This window comes from Microcebus murinus, chromosome 16 (genome assembly GCF_040939455.1).
Source record: "Microcebus murinus isolate Inina chromosome 16, M.murinus_Inina_mat1.0, whole genome shotgun sequence".
Classification (NCBI taxonomy): Eukaryota; Metazoa; Chordata; class Mammalia; order Primates; family Cheirogaleidae; genus Microcebus; species Microcebus murinus.
Genome location: NC_134119.1, coordinates 35,459,867 through 35,473,186, shown reverse-complemented (window position 1 = coordinate 35,473,186; position 13,320 = coordinate 35,459,867). Strand labels below are relative to the sequence as shown.

At 38.9% G+C, this 13,320-nt stretch overlaps 1 protein-coding gene across 2 annotated transcripts in view; it reads right to left on the bottom strand.

The window, feature by feature from the left end:
* The window catches only part of DHX35 (DEAH-box helicase 35), a 68,417-nt gene that overhangs the window by 14,277 nt on the left and 40,820 nt on the right, over window positions 1-13,320 (bottom strand). Inside the window, exons 14-18 of one of the 2 annotated variants that reach the window (XM_012755097.2) lie at window positions 10,031-10,085; window positions 6,507-6,602; window positions 3,738-3,832; window positions 1,658-1,735; window positions 100-229 (exon numbers count right to left, since the gene is read on the bottom strand). In XM_012755097.2, coding sequence (XP_012610551.1) covers window positions 100-229; window positions 1,658-1,735; window positions 3,738-3,832; window positions 6,507-6,602; window positions 10,031-10,085 — 454 coding nt within the window. The remainder of the gene's footprint in view (window positions 1-99; window positions 230-1,657; window positions 1,736-3,737; window positions 3,833-6,506; window positions 6,603-10,030; window positions 10,086-13,320) is intronic. The other variant, XM_076011118.1, reaches the window with a different exon arrangement.

Genomic DNA, 13,320 nt, shown 5'->3' with positions numbered 1-13,320 from the left:
GCACACTGTGCTGCCTTGCACCAGCCCGGCATAAGAACTTTAAGGATGCAACCAAACAGCAAAGAAGGGAAGTCCCCAGCTATAGCAGCTTATTCTCACCTTCACTAGACTTCTTGGGTACTTGAAACTTGACAAGAAGCTTTTTCAATTGTTCTCGTACAGTTGCAGCTCTGACAAGGCCCTTGTAATTCAGGAAATGTTCCTGACACCACTGAGAGTTCTTATTGTGCTACAGAACAACCCGGACAGAGAGAGTTAGAAAAACACAGAATGTTCTTGACTAAGGCTATATTGTGAAGACAACTTTTCTCTTTCCCCATTTTTCTATCCAATGGGATGAGATCTTCAGATGCTCAATATCTCAAAACAGTTGTTAACCACCGTGCACATGTCTGATTACACTGCAACCTCCCTCTCTTCTCTAAAGGGCAAATGAGAACTTAATGACAAGCAGAGTCATTTTCAATCTTAAACACCTACATGAGACGTGAACCATTACAAAGAATCACTTCCCTGTGGTTCTTTATAAATCAACTTTTCTTCTTTGGTATGTTTGAATTTACCACTTTATTATACTCTAGGCAAGCAATATGACACCTGCCAATGTAGAAATAATTTGCAAATTATTTTTTCTCCAAAGTATTATTTTTCTCTCAACAGTGTTTAATTTTTCCTACCTTCTTAAGTATGATCATAATATTTGGATGAAATTATCTCTGTGAGAATATACCTCTGAAATTATATTCTAAAGCAGGGAGGAAACTGTTTTAAATATAAGATTTTCCAAGAAGGCAACTACAGAATAATACAATGTAGACCTACACCTACATTCTACTGGTAAAGAAAGATTCAGACTGCAGATGATATATTGTGCTTCTACAAATGAATTTTAACTGATTGAATCAATAAGACAAGATTTTCTAAAAACTCTTCATTAACTGAATAATCTTCCTCAAATCTCTGATAAAATAAAAATTTAGTACTTCCCACTTCTAAAAATATATTTAAGAAATGAACACTGGAAATCTGAAATATCATATTCTTTCCTGTATAGGAGAGGTTTCTTTTTTCCTCATTTTCATCAGCTTTAGATCTCTCTTTTTAACAATTCATAGTGAGAACTTTAAGCTGTTTTATTTGCTCTTAGTTTTATAGAATATAAAGAATAAAAATTAACATTGCTCATAGTTACATATAGGCAGGAGATGTGAATACACACAAATCCTCACCCAAATGTCTTCTCATGGCAGCTGGGATAGCCTTGAAGATTCAACTCAAAACTATAAGTTGCTCTCAGCCTCATTTACCTAGCAGAAAAATATAACAGAATTTTCTACTCAAATGTTGCTTTTCTGTCTAATAAACAGTGGATGTGAGGTATTTTGAGGCGGAGCCCAGAGCCTGCTGCCAGCGTACCATAGCTCCAGGCATGGGAAAGCAATAAGCAACTCCTGTGTTCTTTCCAGCAATACGGCACCAGAAAGCCAGTCAGAAAGCTCCACCCACCAACTAGAAGTACTGGCAATAAGTCTAATAGGAAAATTAAGGGGTCTCTTGGCCATTCCTTTATGAACTGAACTTCTGGGATCCTCACTCCTAGATCACCTCCAGTGGGTAGGTGCGCTGAGGGAGCCCTTTGAGCAGTAGCTGTGCTTACTTTGATAAATGCTTCGTACACGTTAAGCATAGTGAGGTGATCGCCCTCCTCCACGGCAAATTTACGGTGCACTCGAATCTGGAAAGAATAAAACAACGTTTAGAAGTTGACTCCTATGGTTTTGTTTACCAGGAGATAACACTGCATGATGAATAACACATGGGTTGTGAATTCAGAAAGATCTGGTTTGCACCATTCTAGCTCTGTGGTACCTTGCAAGCCCTCAGATTGGTTATTTATTCTTTCTGGACTTTGACCTCTATTTCCTTATCTGTAAAATTAGGAAATTAAACCTCTCTGTCAAGATTGCTGTGGATTAAGATAATTTACTACTAAGTACTTGGCACAGAAATCTGATAAATGCTCTTTTGTCTCTCTCCTCCTTGATCCAGTTGGTATCATCTCTTTCATGTGAACTCCTCCCAGCCCCTGAAGGAACGCAGGCTCCAGAAGGGCGGCAGCCGACTCTGGCACATGGGAGACACTGGATAATTCTAGGCTACCAATAGCTGCACAATCCTGTCAGACCCCATCCTTGAATTTCTCTTTCTATAAAATGCTGAGCAATGCCATATGCTTCCACGGGTTAAAGGAGCAGCATATACAACATACACACAAGTACACAAATACAGCCATTGCTTAATGACAGGGATTCATTCCAAGAAATGCATTGTTAGGCAATTTCGTTGTTGGGCGAACACCAGAGTGTACCTACACAAACCCCTACACACCTAGGCTATATGGTACTGCTCCTAGGCTTCAAACCTCCAGAGCATGTTACTGTACTGAATACTATAGGCAATGGTAACACAAAGGTAAGTATCTGTGTATCTAAACATATCTAAACACAGAAAAGGCACAGTAAAAACACAGTATTATTAATACAATCTCATGGGACCACCATCATATATGGGTCCGTTGGTGACCAAAATGTTGTTATGCAGCACATGACTATATATTAACTGTGGAATTTTATCCTTGAACCAAATACCACATACTCTTCCTCCCTTCTTCCCTTTCACACACTCATTCACAGATATTCACCAAGCACCCCCTACAGACCAGGCACTGTTGTAAGCATATCAGCTGGTAAGAAGCACTAAAGAGAAAAATAAACCGGGGAATGGAGACGGGAAGAGGGGGCTATATTGCAATTTGAGACATAGTGGTCAGAACTTCTGTTTTCTCATCTTTAAAGTTAGTTTGCTTGCTCTGAGGCAGGATTATTAAAAATAATTTTTTTAAAAAAAGAGAAAATGGACAGAAGCATCCAGGCCCAAACTTTGTAACTATAGTTATACACGGTGAGGGGAGAGCTCAACAAGCCGTAAGAAAGTCTCTCTCCTCCTTGCCACACGTCCAAATGCAGCCCCTCCATGCACAAGGCTGCTGCCTGCTCCTCAGCTCTTCCAACAGGAATCGACTTTGAACTCACCTGTGCCCTACCTCAATCACTACCCCACTCTGACAGTCTCTTTAGCATCATGACTTTTCCTTCACTGCCTTTCCAGCATTCTCTCTTTTAGTCATTGCTGATGCCTATGCTTTAGGCAGGGTATTGGCATCTCTTAAGCTCAAAATGCCCCACCTGCAACACCACCATGACGTGGTGTCATGCCCAGAATCACCCTGCGGTGCCCAGGCCCCTAACTTCTTATGTCACTAACATCCTCACCAAGGTTTCTACCAGAGCAGCCTGATGAGCAGCCTGATGACAACTTCCCATATGGAAAACCGGAGGTCAGTAGTTCAATGGTTAAGGCCTGGGACTTTGGACTCTGAAAGCCAACTTCACCAATTTTGGCCGTGCAACCATGAATGAGTTACCTAATCTTTCTTTGCCTCCATCTTTAAAATATGGTAACAGTATCTACCTCCCAGGTTTATGGTGAAGACAAAAATGAAATGATGCCTGTAAAATGCTTGGCACAATGTCAGGCATACAGTAAACACTCAGATGTGAGCTGGTATCTTTGGCACAGCTTCATCTTCACTGGTTCCTGGGTAGAGTTTTAACAAGGAAAGCTCGAAGTGGAAGAGACTGACTGGTATGAGCAGCTTGGGATAAAGCTGGACTTACTGCCTGAGACTTCTGGTTTGAGGGGACCACAAAGATATTCTGGATCTGCATCATGGCCGCGATGCTTAAAATTTCCTGAGAACAGCCAAAATTTCCTATAAAACAAAAAGCATGTTTTATTTCAAACATACAATGTGTCTGTCAACAAGGAGTGAAAAGACATTTTCCCATATTTTCCTTCCACCATACTGTAAACTAAGATCATATATTTTATATAGTTTCATTTTTAAGCTTATAATATATAAATATTTCACTATGCCAAGTGGAATGTCCTATATGTGACCCAGATGAACAGTAGCTTTGCAGGACTCTGAGAAAGGAGCTGCTATTCCACTCTGCGGCTGTAAAACCAAAGGACTCTTTGCTATAAGCCCAGGTGGCGTCCAGACTGGCCCCGTCACAAAGGGCAAGTCACCTCCACACTGCTCCCTACTGTCGTGTGGACGTCCAGGCAGTAAGCCTGAGAAAAAAGGGGGACAGGGAATATGTAGGTTATGTCCCTTCTGTTGTTTTGCTGCTCCCGGACTCTTCTATGAAGTGGTCTCCCTCTCAAAAGGGCTCATCTCAGCTGGGAAGCCCGAGGCACAACCAGACCAGGACAGCATTATGTGGGCTGTCGCTAGCACCTGGGAACAGACTCAGCAGCATTCAACATCGGGGCATTCAGCAAACTGCACCGCCTGTCCCGTCTCCCCACAGCCTCCTGTTCACAAAGAATGTGCTCCCCCAACCCCACACTTAGAGTCCTGTTTCTCAGTGTAAGGCTAAGGGCATTTGGTTGCTCCAAAACAAAACTATGAAGACCATGGTGAAGACCATGCTGGGTCTGAAATACATCTTTATAAATTGCCAGTTGATATAAAAGTTAGACAAAAGCAAGAAAATATTAATATTACCTTTCCTGGGGTAGGAGGGAAGACAAACTAGACTGTCTAGATGATTGTGATTTCTAATTATGAAAAGATCTCTAGGTTATATACTTTTATCCTAAAACTCATATCCTCATAAAATCTGAAGGGGTCAGAGAAATTGGAAGCCTTGTGCATTGCTGGTCGGAGTGCAAAATGGTACAGCCACTGTGGAAAATAGTATGGTGATTCCTCAAAAAAATTAAACAAAGTTAGTATAGCCATTTTGCAAAAGAACATGGAGGTTCCTTGAAAAGCTAAAAATAGAATTACCTTATGATATAGCAATCCTACTTCGTGGTATATATCGAAAAGAATTGAAATTGATATGTCAAAGAGATATCTACACTTCCATATTCATTTCAGCATTACTCACAATAGCCAAAATATGGAAGCAACCTAAGTGTCCACAGTGGATAAATGAATAAAGAAAATGTACTGTGTGTATATATACACAATGAGATACTACACAGCCTTTAAAAAGAAGAAATTTCTAGCATTCTCAACAACATAGATGGAACTAGAGGACATTATACTAAGTGAAATAAGCCAGTCACAGAAAGACAAACACTGTATGATCTCACTTATATGTGGAATCTAAAATGTTGATCTTACAGAAACAGGGGAAGGATGGAAAGGATGGGGAAAAGAAGATGTTCATCAGAAGGTATAAAATTTCAGTTAGACTGGAAGAATAACTTTTAGTGATTTATTACACGGCATGATGACTACAGTTAATAATATATTATTACAATTTCCAAATTGCTAAAAGAATAGATTTTTAATGTTCCACCACAAAAAAATGGTAAGTTGGTAAAGTGGTAGCTATGTTAATTGGCCTGATTGAATCTATCATGTATATATAGATCAAAAGATCACACTGTACCATCATTATTATTTGTCAGTTGAAAATAAATTTTTAAGCACTCTGGGAGGCTGAGACAGGAGGATGGCTTAAGGCCAGGAGTTTGAGATCAGCCTAAGCACGAGCAAGACACCATCTCTACAAAAAATTGAAAAACAATTAGTAAGATGAGGTGGCAACCTCACCAGTAGTCCCGGCTACTAGGAGGCTGAGGCAGGAGGATCAACTTGAGTCTATGAGTTTGAGGTTGCAGTGAGCTAGGATGACGCTCTGCATTCTAGCCAGGGCAATAGAATGAGACTCTGTCTGAAAAAATAAATAAATAAAAATGTTTAAAAACCCACAAATTTTTAAAAATTTAAACAAAGAATTACCATATGATTTAGTAATTCCACTTCTGGGTGTATACTCAAAAGAAATGAAAGCCAGGACTCAAAGAGATTTGTATACCGCTGTTCATAACAGCATTATTCATAATGGCCAAAAGGCAACCTAAGTGTCCATCCACCAATGAATGGATAAACATAATGTGGTATTATACAAAGGCAGCGGAATATTATTCAGCCTTAAAAGTAAAAGAAATTTTGATACACATCATGACATGAATGAACCTTGAAAACATTATGTTAAGTGAAATAAGCCACTCACAAAGTTATGACTCCACTTATATAAGGTTCCAAGAGTAGTCAAATTCCTAGAGACGGAAAGCAGAATGATGGTTGCCAGGGGCTGGGAGTGGAGGGTTAGTGTTTAATGAGTACAGAGTTTCAGTGGGGCAGATGGAAAAAGTCCTAGAAATGGATGGTACTGCTATTGCACAACAATGTGAATGTACTAAATGTCACAGAATTACATACTTAAAAATGGTAAATTTTATGTTAGTTTTTTTTTTTTTAATTGCAATTGTGCCCTGTTCCCCAGGGTGCTCAGAATTCAGGGAAATAACTCCTCTGATAATCCAAATGAAATCAACTCGAGCTCTCAGTCTCCACCCACCTGATTCAAGCAGCATTTTGGCAAACATGGGATTCAAAGGAAACTCTGCTATTCTCATGCCAAGTGGTTCGGTTAGGCGACAGTCTTTGTCCAGACCTGCCATAAGAACAACAAAAGAAATCAGAAGGCACATACCATTGTGCTGGAAGATGTACAGTTGTTAAGAGAATAAAAGATGATGTATGCTCAAATGAAGGTATCCAAAAGATGATTCATGCACTAGCAAACTCAGTCTGATACCAGAGTGCTGTTACATTAAAAGAAGAAAAGATCTCAGCTCTGAATATTTAATTTTAAAAAACTGATACTTCTAATGACTTTTCAAGGATTTAATTAGAAGGAAACAGCCCTGCAGCCTTCCCTCGCTCCCACACTCCTCAACCCACAACAGCCTCACTTCGTTCTCACTGCTCCACAGAGAATGCTCTTTCCAAGGGCCCAACAACTAGGCAGTGCCAAAAACAAAGGCCATCTTCCTTCTGGTCTCCAGCAGCACCTGACTCTGCGACCATGGCTCCCGTGACCCCCTATACTCTCCTGGTTCTCTGCCATCTTCCTTGCTGTCCCCCCTCAGTCACCACCTGGATCATTTCCCACGTCCATGACCCGACAGGCCACAGATGTGCCAGGATGGTATCCCACCTCTGTGCTCTTCTCATGCAACATGAGCAAGTATAAGGCCAGCAACTTGGAACCTAAACGTTTGCTAGCCCAGGTCACTCTGGAGTCAACACCAGACCTGTCTACCCACCTGCCTCCTGGACAGTCACAAACTGGGCTGACTCCTCCAATTCCCCACCTTCCCTCCTTGCCTCTCTACGACCTGCCAACATCCAGGTATTGGACTCCAAGACCCCTGAAATGTTGACTATAGTTTTCCTAACTAAAATGAATGCTGCAAAAGTTCAGAGTAAGACAGAAAAGGTCAGTTCTCTTCTGTTCCAATATAATCATCTCTTTAAAGGTGATAATTCAGCTTGAAACTAAATTAAGTTGGGGGTTTCCTGCTACCTTTTCCAGCTTACTAGGGCAGTGAAGAAATAGGAGATATTTTGAAATTCATTCTGTTTGATTGAAGAAAAATCAGCTTAACGAAAAATTCCTATGAAGCCAATGTTTTCTCATCCTCATTTCAGATTATCCCAGCAAACCTTGCTTTCAAGTGCCTATTGCTTGCTCAAGAACAGGGAACAGAACCCTATTCTAACACACACTCACTCTGGGCTAATCTTATGTTGACCCAGCAAAAGGCCTTTTAAATCACTGGAGATCTTTTAAATCAGTAATTGGCTATTCCTTCATAGAGAAGTATCATAAATATAATGAATGAAGAAGGACCTCTACTTCACCTCACACCACAATATTAACTCGAAATGGATCACAAACCTACTGTAAGGGCCAAAACTATAACATTCTTTAAAGAAAACCTAGGAGTAAATCTTAATGACCATATGACCATGGATTAGGCAATGGTTTCTTAGAAATGACACCAAAAGCAGAAATGACAAAAGAAAAAACAGATAAACTGAGCTATACAAAAACCTAAAACTTCTGTACCACAAACAATACTATCAAGTAAGTAAAAAGCCAACCTGCAGAAATGGGAGAAATATTTATAAATCACATATCTGATAAGAATTTGCATCAGAATATATAATAAACTCCAACTCAACAAAAAAAGGACAATAATACAAATAAAAATGGGCAAAGAATTTGAACAGACTTTTCTCCAAAGAAGATAGGCAAATGGCCAATAAGCATATGAAAAGGTGTACAACATCATGAGTCACCAAGAAAATGCACATCAAAACCACAAGAGACCATTTCATATTCTCTAGGATAGCTAAAACACACAAGACAGATAATAACAAACATTGGCAACAATGTGGAGAAACTGGAACTCTCATAGGTTGCTAATGGGAATGCCCACCAAAAACCTGTATGCTAATCATATTCATAGTAGCATTATGTATATAGCCACAGAGTGGAAACAATCCAAATACCCATCAACTAATGAACAGATAAAAATAACGTGATATATTCATACAACAGAATATTATTGAGCAATAAAAAGGAATAAACTACCAATACATACTACAACATGGAGGAACCTTGGAAACACCATGCTAAATGTAAGAAGTGGCTATAGTCTGGATGTGGTTTGTCCCCACCAAAATTCATGTTGAAATCTGATCCCCAATGTGGCAGTACTGGTGAGGCCTAATGGGAGGTGTCTGAGTCACGAGGGCAGATCCCTCACGAATAGATGAATGCCCTCCTCAGGGGTAAAGGATGAGTTCCCATAAAAGTGGGTTATTAAAAAGAGAGTCTGGCTCTTTCTTGCTTCCTCTCTCACCGTGTGATCTCTGCATGTGTCCATGCCCCCTTCCAATTTCTGCCATGACTAGAGGCAGCATGAGGCCTTCAACAGATACAGCTGCCCAATCTTGGGCTTTTCAGCCACCAGAACCATGAACCAAATAAACGTCTTTTCTTTATAAATTATCTAGCCTCAGGTATTGTGTTATTACAACACAAAGTGGACTAAGACAGAAGCCAATTAAAAAAAAAAAGACCACATATTATACAATCCCATTTATATGAAATGTCCAGAAGAGGCAAATCTACAGAGATAGAAAATGTCTACAGAGATAGAACCAGATTAGTGGTTGCCGAGGGTGGAGGGTGGAGTACAGGGAATGGGGAGTGAGTGCTAATGGGTAAGGCATTTCTTTTTTGGGTGATAAATGTGTTCTAAAATTAGATTGTGGTGATAGCTGCACAACCCTGTGAATATACTAAAAGCCACTGAATTATACATCACAAATGAGTAAACTGTATAGTATATATAAATTATACTTTAATAAAGCTGTTTTAAAAAGAGTAGCACTCAGAATAAATCTCAAAGAACAAAACCTCCACTAAAACTTAATACCAAAGTGAATATTAAATTCAGTTGGGGCACCATTCGCAGAAGAGACAGTACTTCCTAAAGAGGTGGATTCAGGCTACAATTTTCTCTATCGTATGATAAATGCTACATTTTCAAACACAGGAAAATAGAGGTTCCCTGATAACACAATGTTTCCTTGCCCAAACAATAACACGAGCTGGTAATGTACCCAGTTCTCCACAGACAACTCCAGGAATGAAATGGAGTTAGGGAGAGAAACACTGAGCCACAGGTTCAAATGTGGTGTGGGGGATGGAGAAAAAAGTCCAAGGAGGTAACATCTGAAATACTGGTAGGGAATCGCAATCTCTGGCTGCCTCTTAGGAGTTTGGCACTATGATGGTTATTAATAGCTTTTGATGAACTGGCATGCTGTTATAAACTCAGTCATAATTGTCCATCATGTTCTGAATCTAATAAGAGCCCCAACTTCTTATTTCAATAGAGTATCGTTAAGAGGATTATATATACGGGGAGAACCAACCCTATTCCTAAAGACACCAGGAGCCCTAAAGTGAATACAACCTAATATCACATAGGAGAACATGTAATAAAAGAGAAATTGGCATACCTCCCAGAGCATAGAGTAACTCCAAAGCTTGAACCATCGACTGTGCTGGAGGGGGCTGTAAATAAAACAAAAATCCTCCTAAATCAATTTGTTTGGGCAATAGACATAAAAATGTAACCATTTCCTGCTCAAATCCACTCTCTTCTCTAACATGCCCCCTACTTCCCAGCATTCTTAGCACCTTTAGTATGACGCAGCCTATAGGCTCAGCTTGATTAAACACTTCCCCTTGAAGCCCTCCCTCAGCCTCCCCTCCGTCAGAAGCAATGGGTCCCTACCTCTAACTCTGTCCTCACTTCCCCTAAACTCTCTTTTGACATTTCTAACTTTCCTTTCATAGGTTCAACTTTCTACCACACTGGGAGCCCCAGGATACTACAGGACTGGGGAGGATTTATCTTTGCATCACCCAGAGCCCCACGCCAGGCCTTGCCTATGGTAGGTGAATAGCATACATTGAATTTGAATTGCTGAAAATAACAGAGGATGATAGAGAACCTAAAGTTAAGCAAAGCTGATGCTATGACCTTCAGTCTGATTCTCTGGATCCACACCTCCTTCTTTCTTTCCACAAATCTTTACTGAGCACCTACTAAGTGCCAGGCATTATTATTTTCTTCTAAGTTATTTGGTTTCTATAAGCCAGGTAAATTATAGTACTTTTTCAAACTGCATAACATTTTTTCTAAATGCATTCACATAACCAATGTACTTAAAGCATTGCACTGTTTCAGCTCAATTTTTACAGATAAGGAAAGTGAATAAAAGTAAATAAAAGACATTTGAACAAGCTCATATATGCAGGTGACGGCAAAATCAGAAGCTGAACTCCACTTTTTTTTCCATTCTACCTCCCCCACTTTGTTTGCCACGGAACACAATAGAACTTTTAAAGTTGTAATGATGGCACACACAGGTACACACACTTACGAAGGCAAAAACTAAACCTATCTGATTCATTACACAGAGAGTACTCAACAAATCACTGTTGAGCAAATCATGTAAGTGATCCACAAGCCTCTCCTCAATGCCACAAAATCTTTCTTTACATACAGCCAAAATGTACAGCACCTAATGGAGGAGCTTAAACCCTCTGGAGATCTCTCATTATACGAGATAACAGGAATAGTAAAGCTATGAATTAGTTTATAACAATTACAGAACAAAACTAACAAGGTCCTCTTTGACTCCTTTAAATCCCTGGCCCTATTTCCAGTCAATAATCACCAATCAAAAAAATTTACAACCCACCCCACTCCAAAATCATATCCATAGTATTTTCACCTAAACACACACCAGTATTTCTCTATGAACTCAGCTGACTTGGGATCATATAAACATTGCTTTAACATATTTGGAATTATTGTGCATGCGTAATTTTAGTTTGTTCTTTTTGCTGTATGTTTTTCTGTTTTCATTGTCGCTTGCACCCAAAGAAGCCTCACAACAATTACTTGGGGTAGCAGCGTAACACTCTATCATAGTCACTCCACAAAGAAGTCAATTTTCTTATTCCTAGGCAATTGAGTTGCTTCCAGTTTTTCACAACTGTGAATAACACTGCTAAACATATAAAAGCATATGTACCCTGGGATTTCAACTATAAAAAATACAATTTCAGGAGAAAATACACAGAAGGGACTATATGAAGATGAACTTGCATGTTTTTCTTTTCAATTGTCCAAAAGTTTTGATATTTATAAATTTAATATAAAATAATGCTATAAGCATTATTATATATGAAAGCTCTTTTCTTTTTAATTGTTTTTTTCAAGAGAAATTTCTATGAGAAAAAATAGCAGGCATGTCTATGGCTCGTTAAATATTATCACAAAGTCCTGCATGAGGACAGAAACAGAGTATAAAACCACCAGCAATACAGGAAAAATTTACTTTCACAAACTGTGTCAGCTTTGGATTTCATCATTCTTCTTTATGGCTGATCATCTAACTAGTGCAAAGGCATTCTCTACCACTATCTTAGAGTGCACTCACCTCTCTCCTAGAGAAGCTCAACGTGTCCTAAAGTCAGTTTATAATTTGTGCTGTTTCCTTTCCTTAGTTTTGTCTTAGTGGATGTTTGATTTACTCTAAATGGTGTATGTATGAAAACTCTTTGTACTTTTTGAGATAGATATTTATCTGTCATTTCTGCCATTATATGTTTTCCTTTAATCTTACATGTGAGGCTTCTCATAAGCTTTTTTTTTTTTCTTTAATGTTACATAAATGACACACTCATAAGCTTTTAATTTGCATATACTGTTCATCTTTTCTTTACAATATCTCCTACTGCATACCAAAAATCAAAGGGTATATTTTCTCTATACTTAGGGTAAGCACACAACTGTTTTCTTTGGAGGGGTTGGTATTTATACATTCTGTTCTTTCATTCACCTGGTTTCCATGACATATGACATTAGGGACCTTATTGTCCAAGAATCCACACCTGTCACACCATACCAATACAGCTGGGATAGAACAAAGAGTTAAAATGCAACTTATCAAATCATAAAAATTCTAGAAAGAAATATGAGTGAATTAGGAAACTGTTGTCCTTATAAGAAGAAAGATAAATAAAAATAAAAAAAAAAAAGAAATATGAGTGAATATGTATTAACTGACATAGATAAAAGAAGTGCTTCATAGTCAGGCACAGTGGCATGCACCTGTAATCCCAGCTACTCGGGAGACTGAAGTGGAAGGACTGCTTGAGCCCAGAAGTTTGAGACTAGCCTGGGCAACACAGCGAGACCACATCTCAAATAAATTAAAAAAAAAAAAGGAAAAAGGAGTGCTTCAGAAGCACAAGAATAGCATAAAGGCAAAGACAGAAAGATTTTACCATAGATATGTTTAGAATGTGTGCACATTAAAAAACAAAAAGCCAATAAAATACAAATAACAAAAAAATAGCAAAAAATATTACAAAGGTTAATGTCTTTAATATTTAAAGGACTCTTGGAAAGTTACTAACAAACACTAATCCTAACAGATAAATGGCTTAACAATTCAGAAGAATTAAAAATGGCAGATTAAAATTTTACCTTATGAGAAATCAAAAAAAAAAAAAAGAGAGATAAAGATAACATCCACTCCCTCTCTGGGCAGTCAAATTAGCAAAGCTAAAAGAAACAAACACAGCATGACAGGATACCATGACCTGGGCATTCACGCAGTACAATACTGCTGGAGCTGACACAGTATAGCAATCTGGCCAAGTATCAAGAGCTATGACAACAGGACTATAGCCCTTTGACGCAATAATCCCACTCACAGAAAGCTGCCTT